This window comes from Phalacrocorax aristotelis, chromosome 1, assembly GCF_949628215.1.
Source record: "Phalacrocorax aristotelis chromosome 1, bGulAri2.1, whole genome shotgun sequence".
In the NCBI taxonomy this organism is placed as follows: Eukaryota; Metazoa; Chordata; class Aves; order Suliformes; family Phalacrocoracidae; genus Phalacrocorax; species Phalacrocorax aristotelis.
In genome coordinates this window covers 2,391,072-2,402,760 of record NC_134276.1, presented here as the reverse complement: position 1 = coordinate 2,402,760, position 11,689 = coordinate 2,391,072, and the positions used below count along the sequence as shown (strand labels likewise).

Sequence of the window (11,689 nt, the reverse complement as noted above, 5' to 3'; positions counted from 1 at the left end):
GGGAGGGTGGGATCCAGCCCTGATGCCATCCACAGTCCCATCCCGGGCAGGGGGATCCCACCCATGCTCCCATCCTTCGAGGGTGGTCTTCTGGATTCGCATCAGCGCCGGTCCCAGCCCCATTCGGGGGGTTCTCCGGTCCCTATCCCAGACCCGATCCCACCCATGCTCCCATCCCCGGAGGGGGGGACCCCTGTCCTAGACCCAGCTCCGGTTCCCATCCCTGGGCGGGGGTATGGTGGGGTTGTCGGGCTCCAGCCCCGGTCCCAGCCCTTTGGGGGGTGTCTGGCCCCGGTCCCAGCCCTGATCCCATCCATGTCCCCATCCCCGGAGGTGGAGACCCCTGTCCCAGCCCCAGCCCCGATTCCAGCTCCGGTTCCCATCCTTGAGGGGGTAATGGGGGGGTGGTCGGGCTCCAGCCCCGGTCCCAGCCCCGGTCCCAGGCTCGATCCCATCCACGCCCCCACCCCCGGCAGGGGTGCTCCCTTCCCGGCCCCATCCCCGGAGGGGGGGGGGGGGAAGGGGAGGCGGTCCCAACCCCTGTCCCAACCCCGGGCAGGGCGGTCCTGCCCCGGTCCTGCCCCGCTGCCAGCCCCGGGGAGGGCGGTGCGACCCCACGGCCGGCCCCCGCCCCGCTGCCCCGCTCCCCCGCGGCGGGACCGGGACCGGCTGCGGGGAAGGACCGAGCCCCGGGCATGGCGCTGCCTCCGCCGCCCGCCTGAACCGGACGGGACGATCGGCACGGAGCCACCCAGCAGCTCGGCATCCCCCGGTGAGCTGGGGACCGTGGGGAGGGGGTGGGTGCGTGTCCTGCCCACGCAGGAGGGCGTGCGACAGTGGGGGACGGAGCGGGTGCCACCCGCACATGCACACGGCGCTTGGTGCTGCGTGGGTGACATGGGTGACACAGGGTCCCCATGCACCCAAAGCGGGGAGCAGGGCACCGCAAGGGTAGAGCCGAACCCCAGTTCTCCTCCTCGGTGTGGGCGCAGCTCACACCCCACGTACCGCCACTCAAACTGCCCCCCAAAACCCCCAAACTGACCCAAAGACGGGGTGGTCGGAGCAGCGGCGGGCAGCGAGCCGCTGGCATGGGCTGGTGCTGGCATGAATGGTTCAAACCAGACACTCGAGGAGGCTGCCTGGGCTCCCTTTCCTCCTCTTTGCCTGAATTATTTGATTGTTTATGCATTAATTCCCAACAATCTCTTTTGCCGCTCGGTTTCTCCCTTCCCGGGGGAATCCGCTGGCTGTTTATTAGGGGTTTCCTGTACACACCGCTGGTAAAAGCCATGGAGCTGGCTCTCTGCTTTGCTCTGGCTTGTGTTTTTCCACCTCTTTGCATGCGGGGGGTCCCTGTGTAATTTATTTGGGGGTGTTCTAATTTGCACCTGGATCGGTGAGGCTCTGGTTTCAAATCCTTTGACTCCTTTTCTCAGCTCCTAACCCCAAAAACACCTTCCTCCCCGGAGCTGGGCACTGGCTGGCATCACTGCAGGAGCACCTTTAAGGGCGAAACATCCTTTCCTCTTTTTCTGCTCCAGTTTTCTTATCGGCTTATTACAAAACCCATTTGCCAACCCGCTGCCTTCCTGTGCACAAGGCAGGCAGCGGCAAACCCCACTCTTGGGGGGCCACCAGTGCTAGGGGACGGTGCACCTGGCGTAAGGCTTGCGGCTGCCGAAATTGGGCCGTCTCGTTAGTGCCAGGCATGTGCCCCGGGTTCCTCTTCCTCATTTATACCCGAGCAAAGGGAACTTTAGTGGCTGATGGGTTAAGGAGCCCCAGTGCAAAGGGGGAGACCCCAAAATACGCTGCTGAGCCCTGGAGCGCAGCTGCAGCCTGGGGCTTAGTGGGTTATAAAACCCCACGAAGTATTTTTGACTGTCCTGGCACGGAGTGGCTTTACCCCGTCTCTGCCCAATGTGATTTTTATCTCCGCTTATTGGCGTAAAGCCAAAGCCATGAATAGTTTGCTGGCAGTGGAGCGTGCTGCTGGCCGCGCCGTCATCCCTCCTTAATGCTGAACATCCCCCGTTAACGCCTGAACAGGAACCGGTCCACGACCCTTTTGCTCCCACGGCATCCTTCTTACGGAGGAGCAAGTTATCCCCCACAGTCTGCACCGCGTGGGGTTTTCTGGGGTTTGGTGCTGCTTTGGCTTCACAGTAACTGCCGGTGCCGTGGTGGAGCCTGATAATCGGGTTATCCCTGGTCTCCGATGCTGGTTATCTCCCAGATGGGCAGAGTGCACTTGGCTTTGCCGGGGGAGTTGTGGTGTTAATGGGTGACTCCCTCAGTTTGGGCAGGAGGCTGTTAGGTCTCCGTGGAACTGTCATTTCTCCCAGATAAAGGGCTTGTAGGGTAAAACTGTTACCAAAAGCAGGTGATCGACCAGAAACTGGTCCCGTGCTGTCCTCCCAGTCCGACCGTTGCTTCCTCCGGTGAGCACCAGAAAATCGTGGAGGGCAAAACCAAAGTCAAATTCCTGGTATAAAAACGAGCATAGGGCTCCTTTCTATCTCCAGGAAACCTAAAGGATGCAAGTGCCCCATTTTCCCCCTGCGATAAATAAAAATCAAGGTTTAGGAGCTCAAATAGGATCTGTCCCCAACCCCATGGGATGCTGCAGGGTCTCCCGGAGGGCAGGGAGTGTAGGGGCGCAGGGGCAAACCATGCGGGGCGCATCACCTTTGCTGTAGCAGGAAGGGAAACGTTGATGAAAGGATTAAGTATTGGCCAGGGTGATATTTGTTTCCAGCAGGGTCCGTCCCCAGAGACCTGTTGTGCTGGGAACTGAGTCAGGTTCAACCGAACGAAGGTGGCTTTAATTATGTACGGGTGCTGGCTCTGATGGGTTTATGCTTTTATCTAATTCACTCTGAAGCCACAGCTTGGGTTAATCTGCATAGACTTCCCGTGGTGTGGATGAAAGCAGGAAGTTTTGGTACCACCTGGGAAGCAGAGGCTCGAAGGGAGATTGATTCAGGGAGGAGTTCAGGGAGTTTCCTGGGGGAAACCAGAAATTCCCAGAAAAAGTCATTTGGCTCAAAGTGAAACATTTTATTTGACCTACAGACAAACACATAAAGTTCTTTTAAATCGTTAGATCTTTTATCCAAACTTCCTCTCCCTTTTTTAGCTTGAGTCAAGTGACTAAAAAGCCCTCTAGGAAACCAAAACTCCCCCCAAAAAATACTTTTCATGGCGAAAACAAGTGTAACTCTGCTGCTTCTCAGCCTGGGGCGGGAGGGGAAACTGAGGCACGGGGACACTTTGGTAGAGCAGCTCCATTTCTGCCAGCCAGAGTGGAGCTGCCCATTGCCCTCTGAAGTGCTTTTTCGAGGAATATAAGAGAAACACTAATTCTTTGCAAGCTCATTTGGGGAAGAATGAGGGTTTCTGGCTATTTTTGGGATGGGGTAAGGGGTAGGTCAGACCCATGGGGGATAAAAGAGGAGGCATTGCCTGGGGGTCTGGGAAAGGAGGTGGGTAAGGTCTCTTAAGCTGCTTAAACCTTGCTTCGAGGTATCTTGGAGGTGTCTTGCCTTGGGATCGCTGGCGGGAAGCTCCGGCGAGCAAGGCAGATGGTGGGACTGGGACGGCTGGAGTTGTCCTCAGCCCACACCGGTGGCCAGAGCCAGCCCGGAGGAGAGAGGCGCTGAAGGTCACCATGGCAGAAAGGAGCCAAATGAAAAGGGTAGATGAAAACCAGGCAATTTGGTCAGGCTCAAATTTCAGCCTAGTCCCATCTCACATCTCCCAACCACACAGGCTCGGTAGCATCCGAACACGCCGGCTGTTTGCTTTTGGTTGCAGAAGGCTTCAACCACAGTCCCAAAGGAGAGAAAAATGACGCCAGGTCGTTCGCTTCCCAGCGTCTCGAGTAGTTCCTGATCCAGAGTGAGGATTTTGATGAGTCTACTAAATGCCTATAAATTAGGGCAGGGAAAACACCCACGCTCTCCTTGTGTCTGTCGCAAAGGAGTCGGTGGGGAAGATGCAGTAAATGGGTCGTGGTTTCGACCTCCGGTGTGAAACAACGGAAGCTGCAGTCGCAGTCGGTGCATCTGCACCGCGCAGGATGAAGAGCTGCATCTGTGAGGTCCTGCCAGTAAATTAATCCTCGTTAGTTATTTGGGAAGGTCAATTAAACCTCATCAACCCCCCATGAAAATGCTTTCATCGCAGCCGTGATTTGGTTGCGCTTTGTTTGCTTTCGTGACTTTGCTTCTGCTGGCAGGTTCCCAAGCACAGAACACCTCGGGATGGATGGTGACTGCTGGGGTGGCACTGGGAATGCTGAAAAATGGGGCAGAAACCAGGATTAAAGCCCTTTACTCAGTGATTCAGTGTCCAACCCATGGTCCCCCTGTGCAGGCCCTGGGTGCTGCCCATCCCTTGACTGCCCGTGACCTTCTCCGATGACAGCCCCCTCCTCCCCTGTATTGACTCATCTAAATATCCCCTGCCCGGCCATGGTAGATACTGTTACGGGAGCATTTTGGGATGCTGGCATCACATGCACATGCCTGTGGGTATATATATTTGAAGGCACATGGCTGCCAGCATTGCAACACCGATCTGCCTGGGCTCCTCTCATCACAACACTCCTCTCCCATGCTGTTTTCATCCACTACAGTTGATGGTACCTATTTTCTGGGGGGGGGGGTGGGGAAAAACATATCCCATGGGATAAACAGGTCCAAGACCGTGCTGCAAAGGCAGAGGTGATCTAGTCATTACAACCAGGTTCATCCAGGCCCAACACATGGTCCAGCATGGAAGAAGCTGGCCAGGGCGATGCCCTTGCTGTGCACAGGTGGCTGGAGGGCACCTAAAAAGCTGTGCATGGTCACCTGCATTCAACACCAGAGGAAAAAACCTCCTGCCATGACCCTGGGAAGGGCTGGGAGAGCCAACGAAGCAGATGCAGGTGGCTCTTACTGAAGTGTTGTGGTGGGTTTGCTTTTGGTGGTCATAGAAGTATTTATCCTGCTTGGCATCCTCAGGGATCGCAGTTGCTTTCTCCCTCCCCTCGTCCCCACCAGGGGCTCGGTGCGTCACCGTGAGAGCTGGCGTTCGTGCCATCTGGCCCGTAGGCAGAGGAAAGGGCAGCTGCCAGCTTTTGTGCCTTCACACGCCTTGGCTGGCCGTGTCCTCTCTGGCTCCCTCGCTGCGGATGCAACGGGGCCGGGGGCGAGGGGGTGGACGGCAGCCACGGCCCCGACAGACACAGCAGGTTTTGTCCTAGAGGTTCTGGGCAAAAGTAGGGACAAAAAGAGAAAAGAAAAGCTTTTGCGTTTCCAGAAGGAAAAGAAGGGAGAGCACAACGGCAAGGACAAGGCTGCCTTGTGAGCGGGGTTTTGTCTCTGCGATTACCCCGTTCAAGCCAACCAGAGAGCCCTGTTTGCTCCTTGTCCTGAAGATGCAGATGTGCATCTTGGCACATCTGTGGCTGCAGCATGGCCCGGGGCAGCCTGTGCTGCCCTGCACGCTGGAGGAGATTCCCCTCCTTAGCTTATGGATGGATTCCAAATGCTTTGTTGGGTTTTCTAGCTAGGGTCATAGGACCCTGCAGGGAGATGGGCTGGAAGATGGAGTGATCTTGGCCCCATCGGAGCTTCAGAGCTGGGTGGTGGCTTGTCTGCAGGGGACAAAGGAGATGCAGATGTAAAGTCATGGAGAAACCATGTGCAAGGCTGAAGGCTCTGGAGCTCTGTAACCCTTCCCTGTACATTTTAGGGCACCTTGTGTGGTTTCTCTTGGTCACGGTGGCCTGTCTGATCTGTTTAATTGGCTGCAAAGTGTGCAGGCAGCCTCTGTCTTGTTGGCCACAGATCTGCAAAGCTCAGAGGGAATGAAGAAGTTGGGTAGAAAGGCAGATAGAAAGTGTTTTCCTACCTGCCCGAGCACTCCATCCACAGAGACAGCCCTGTTGCCGAGGTCTTGAGGGAAGCAGGATGAAGGGTGATGGGACCAAAGCTGAACCAGGCACAGGAAAAGCAAAACCCTGGGGCCAGGACAGAGTAACATCAGTCCTGGCTCCTCATGTTCATCAGAGGGTGGTTCCCAAAGTTACATTTGGTTTTATGCAGATGTTGCAGATTAGTCAGGGCATGAGTGTGTGTGTGTTTCTGCCCACGTCCTTGAGAAGCATGAGCCTCAGCCAGCACTGCTTGTGGTCTGCTCCAAGGGGAAAAGCAGAGAAACGGGGGAAACATCATCAGGGGTCATGTGCGTGCCACATCTGAACAGGTTGTTTGATCCGGTCCTGGAGCAAGGACTCGATTTGTACTCATGTAATGGGCTGGAGGCATCACTCCACCCCTTCCCCAGCAGCTATGAGTTGTCCAGGTGCTTTTTAATGCCATAGTGCTTCACTTCGGTGAGAGATCATCCAGGTTGGCAGCTTCTAGGATCTGAATTGGAGGTAGGTGCAGGATAGCTCTGGGTCAAAACAGTGCTTGTTTGCAAAAAAGGGCATGCCCACGCTGTCCCGCAGCGTAGCGGCACCAGGTTAGAGCTGAACCATTTAGCTGAGAAGGCTGGTATTGCTCTTTTCCACCTAAAATCGTGGTGGGATTTGGGTTAGGGCATATCCCACATACTCATTCCAAGGGCACCTTTACTCAAGCCTTTTCTCCTGCAGTAGCTCCCGGTCTCTGAGATCCTGCGCTGGATTCATCTCCCTACAACCCCGTTTCCGTGGGCTCCCTGTAACAGGGTACAGCACTGTTTTACGGGAAGGGAGGCAAATGCATTTTAATTTGATTCCTGGCAGATGGGCTTGCCGAGCAATCATGTGTCGGCTGGGTCGTGGGCTGTCCCCGACACACAAAAGGGCCTTTGTCCCCCCCTGACACAGACAGTACCAGACTCTGTGTGTCTGCAGAGACTCTTTCGAGTCCATTTTTCTTGTCGTAACTGGTCATTCCCATGCATAAACCAGCTTTGAACAAGCATGGACAGATGTCCTGCTGGTGGTGATGCTGGAGGCGCAAGTCTCAAGGCCAGGAAGAAGGATCGGCGAGATGGCCACCATCAGCCTGATGCTAAATCCATTAAAAATCCATCATCATCATCAACAACCAACCCAGGCAGAGCCCCAGTGGTGGACACCATGCTCCCTTTGGCAAGGTTTGATTACAGGGGCCTCCAGATGTTGTGGTGGTGTTTGATGTACCAGAAGGAGCTGAGGACCTCTGAAGTCAGGGCCCTGCCAGCCATAGGGGTTGTTCACTGAAGAGCACAGGTGCCCTTTCCTTGCCCTTTCTGCCTGGGGTTTAGTAGGATCCACCTTTCCTGGTGCTCAGAATGGAGCATCTTTCCTCTTCTCTAGTGCAGGAGACCAAATTTCTGCCTGAACCGGGTGGAAAGGGTGGATTGGGATATTGACGTGGGCTGCAGGAGATCTGAGTTGGACTCCTAGGTGTGGCCTGGGATTTATTGGTGACTTTAGAGCAGCTTAGTTCCTCCTCTGTGCTCCAGATGCAAAATGAGGCTAAATAAAACTCCCTTTATCTGCTTGACTCTAAGTCCTCCATGCTAGGGACCACCACAGTTGTGACAACACCCAACGCAAGGAGGCCATGGTCTTTGCGGGTATGCGATGTGACGGCAGGAGGCACGCACTGCCGCCTGTCAAGTCATTGTCACCTGAGCCGAGATGGCACCGCCTGCCATACAGTGAGCCATGCTTGTGGGTAGCTTTTGGATAGACACAGCCAAGCGTTGACGGCAACCTTGATGGGAGGAGACGGGAAGGGTATAGTAATAGTATAGAGTAATAATGACAACATGGACCTTGCCATGTGCCATAGGACTGTGGCACTGGGGTTTCCTCATCTAACCCACCTTTTCCAGGGAGTCCTTATATCCGTGTCCTTACAGCCTCTTTGCTTTCCCTCCAGGGTGATGGCGAACCTAACAACTCCTCCAGCCTGGACCAGAGTCATCAACAGCTCCTTGAACCCAGGTGGCGCAGGAAACAACACCTACAAGTGCATATTTGATGAGGACTTCAAGTATGTCCTGCTGCCTGTCTCCTACGGCATCGTGTGCGTGGTGGGGCTCTTTCTCAACCTGCTGGCCCTCTACGTCTTCATCTTCAGGATCAAGACCTGGAATGCTTCCACCACATACATGTTCAACCTGGCCGTGTCGGACACACTCTACGTGGTGTCCCTTCCCCTCCTGGTGTATTATTATGCCATGGGGGACAACTGGCCCTTCAGCGTGGGCTTGTGTAAGATAGTCCGCTTCTTGTTTTACACCAACCTCTACTGCAGCATCCTTTTCCTCCTCTGCATCAGTATCCATCGATTCCTGGGCATCTGCTTCCCGCTGAAGTCACTGCAGTGGGGACACGTTCGCTACGCCCGGAGGGTGTCAGTCATCGTGTGGGTGGTGACCGTCGTGTGCCAGTCACCCGTGCTCTTCTTCGTCACCACCAGCGTGAAGCGTGACACCATCACCTGCCACGACACCTCCAGCAGGGACCTCTTTGGCCAGTTTGTCATTTACAGTTCGGTGATGCTGGTGCTGCTCTTCTGCATCCCTTTCCTCATCATCATCGTCTGCTACTGCCTAATGGCCCGGAGGCTGTTGCAGCCTACCTGGGGGATCTCTCGGCTGTCCCGATCCAAAAAGAAGTCGGTCAAGATGATAATCATTGTCTTGGTGGTCTTCATCGTTTGTTTTCTTCCTTTCCATGTCACTCGTACTTTGTACTATTCCTTCCGGAGCTGGGACTTGAGCTGTCAGACACTCAATGCTATCAATTTAGTCTATAAGGTGACTCGTCCCCTAGCGAGCACCAACAGCTGCTTGGATCCCATTTTGTATTTCTTAGCAGGACAACGATTTATGAAGTTTGCTGGCAACAAAATGCCAGGGAAGCCTCAAAATGAAATGGCGCTGGGCATTGTGCCCAACAGTCACCTGGGAACCAGCAACGACACAGACACGTTATCCAACAATGTGAAGTCCTAGCTCTGCTCCGCACGGCCAGCACCGTCTCCGTGACAGAAGGGTTTATCCCGGGTGTGAAGGGAGGTCAGGATACTTTGGGTCCTGACACTTTTGGTGTTTGCGCTGCCTTGGCTCGCACCCACTTCAGCATAGTCCATGTTAAATGTGCTCCTCTGCTTGTCTTCAAACTTGGTTTTTTCAGGGAGATGCCGCTGTGGTTAAACACACAAACCCCGTATCTCTGCCTCTTCGTCCAAGCCTGCCTTTCTGTTCTATGCTGAATGGCATCTCTCCACCGGTGAGGCTGGGTGACCTCTATCATGATGGCCAAATCTGCTAAAAAAAAAATCACGCCCTGAATGTCTTAGATCATTTTCTAAAGCAGAAACATTGTGTGCAAAAGGTCCCCCTAAAGAAATCCATCTGCCTTTCTCAACATTCCCTGGCACAAAGGTAGCAAGAGTTTCTCTGTGCCTTGGCAAGGGAGGAAAGGCTTTTGGTTGATGAGGAGAGTCAGCTGCAGTTCTGTAAACAGGTCAATGAAAATGTCAAGCACAAATACTGCCCGCAGTGGGAAAGGATCTCCCACAGCTTTGCACCCCCTGAAGAAATGCTGTCCCAGCTTCAAGCCCTGGCATCTGCTGGCAGAGCCAGGAGGGGACTCCTAGCTCCTGTCCAAGGCCTGGCTTCCCATTGAAAAGGCTGCTGGTGGACCTCCCATCCCACTGGAGTATACTGGTACCATCCCATTGGAGTTTACTGGTACCATCAAGCAGGTCCCCTGTAGGTTTCTCCAGTGGGGTCAACATCTTCCAAAAGACCCGTTAATGCTTCCCGGCAGCAACATTCACCCTTGAAAAACTTTTTAGGAACCTGTAGCTTTCTTTCAGTTGCTGACTTTAATAATCTTTTCCAGCTCATTAAAATTTAGGGTGAGCTCTTCATGTCTTGTTTTTAACCCCCTTCCTAGTGACTCATGTTTCCAGCAAAGAAGCGAAGACTGTTGCTCACCCCCTTGGCTGAGTGCTGCCACATCCTCACTGCTGCCCAGAGGTGACAGCCCTCTGGGACCATTAGCAGCTTGCTGTGACCCAAAATGCTGCCCAGATGTTACTGTCTGGTCTCCTCGTAATCCCAGTAATCCCGGTGCTCCACTAGAGCCAGTCAGCATATCACTTACTGACAGTGTGGACCTTCCCTGGGAAAGCTGGCAGTGCTAAAACCTGGGTTTAGGAGCCATACCAATAAACGTGGTGCTAAGCTTAACCCCAGTCCTGTCTAGATTTGGCCTTGCATCCCCCATCAGCCAGGACAGTTCAAAGTAAACCAGAGAAAATATCCACAAAACACTTCACCAGAAGGTCCACATGGTCTTTCTCCCTGTAATTGTTGGGTTTGAGAGCCAAGAGCCCCGGTGCATGGTTTCCTTGCCCAGCCTTGCCACAAGGATGCTGATTTCTTACCCCAAAAATGAAAATTGCTTGCGCTGCAGCTCTGGATGAGTGATACTTTGCAAAAGGAGCCCTGGCTCTATTTTAGGATTAGGCAAACACATTTGATCCTGGTTTAGACCAATTCCTCAGATCTCTTCTTAGTTTCTCCCATCCCTCCTCCTTATGAAGTGGCTTGGCAGAGGTAAAGACACGCTGCGACATAATTGGCCAGGTTCAGCCAAGGGCAACTGGGACCATAAAGGGGCAACTGGGAGGTTCTTGTGGTCCTGGCTCGGTGGAACCATGGTCCCACGGAGGGCTCTTGTCCCAGCCAACAATGTCACAACCACAGGAGGCAAAGGAGGGGACTGTCTCAGCTCTGAGCACCATCAGCAAAGAAAAATAGGATGTTTGTAGGGTGGTTCATCTCATCCTTGAATGAACTTTTAGGGTAGGGTTGGGTTGACTTGCACCATGGCAGCAACATTTTGTCCTTGGGCCTGTGAAAGGAGCTTGGCTTTATGGGGTGGGTCACAGCATAGTCAACAGGGCTGGACAAATAATTGGGAGAAATTAATTCCACTGAAGCGCTGAACTGGTACAAACATTACTCCAGGCCAGGTCTTGCCTGGTCTCCTGCACTTGCCAAAAAGCGTGTGAACACCAAGTTACGTGCTCTGAATAATTCAACAAAAATGTGCTCAAAGTTCACTCCTGCGTTCCTGCTCGGTGAGCCCACCTTTCTCCGAGCTGGCATCAGCCAGCTTCAAACCACCGCCTTGGGCAAGATTGCGAGTCCCATCAAGGGGGTCCCTTTGTGATCCTGGTCCTGCAGAAGCTAGCGGCACTGTTCAGTTGGAGAGCGGTTGGAGAGGTACCAACTGGAAATTTATATATAGAATTTTGTTTGTTTGTTTGTAAAAGCACTAACTTATACTAAAAACAAAATGAGTTTTGTGACAACGACTGTACATTTTTATTTTTGTAACATGCAGACACCTCAGATTTCTTATAGTAAATAAATTTATTTCTATTATGAGCACTCTTCTGCTGTCTCCTCCTATGCGTACAAAGAGGGGATACTGAGGATACTGGAAACTGGGTTGTTGAATATCGTAGGCATGTTTCAAGCTCTAGATACAGCTGTCCACACATGGGCTCCACAGTAGATACCTCCAACATCTAAACTCCTGTAGGAGTCCATGGAAGAGCTGGTTGCTCCAAGAGACAGGTCTTCTCATCCTTGGGCAAGGTGAGATGGAGCTGAGACAGAGAGGGCTGCT

At 53.6% G+C, this 11,689-nt stretch overlaps 1 protein-coding gene across 1 annotated transcript; it reads left to right on the top strand.

The window, feature by feature from the left end:
* Positions 1 to 632: 632 nt before the first annotated feature.
* Positions 633 to 11,448, top strand: P2RY2 (purinergic receptor P2Y2). The gene is made up of 2 exons (XM_075110660.1): positions 633 to 772; positions 7,914 to 11,448. The coding sequence occupies exon 2, from the start codon at positions 7,918 to 7,920 to the stop codon at positions 8,992 to 8,994; it is 1,077 nt and encodes a 358-aa protein (XP_074966761.1). The 5' UTR covers positions 633 to 772; positions 7,914 to 7,917; the 3' UTR covers positions 8,995 to 11,448.
* The last annotated feature ends 241 nt before the right edge of the window (positions 11,449 to 11,689 follow it).

Bases quoted from the DNA above. Each gene is read 5' to 3' on its own strand.
- P2RY2 (XM_075110660.1), top strand. From the start codon at position 7,918: ATGGCGAACCTAACAACTCCTCCAGCCTGGACCAGAGTCATCAACAGC.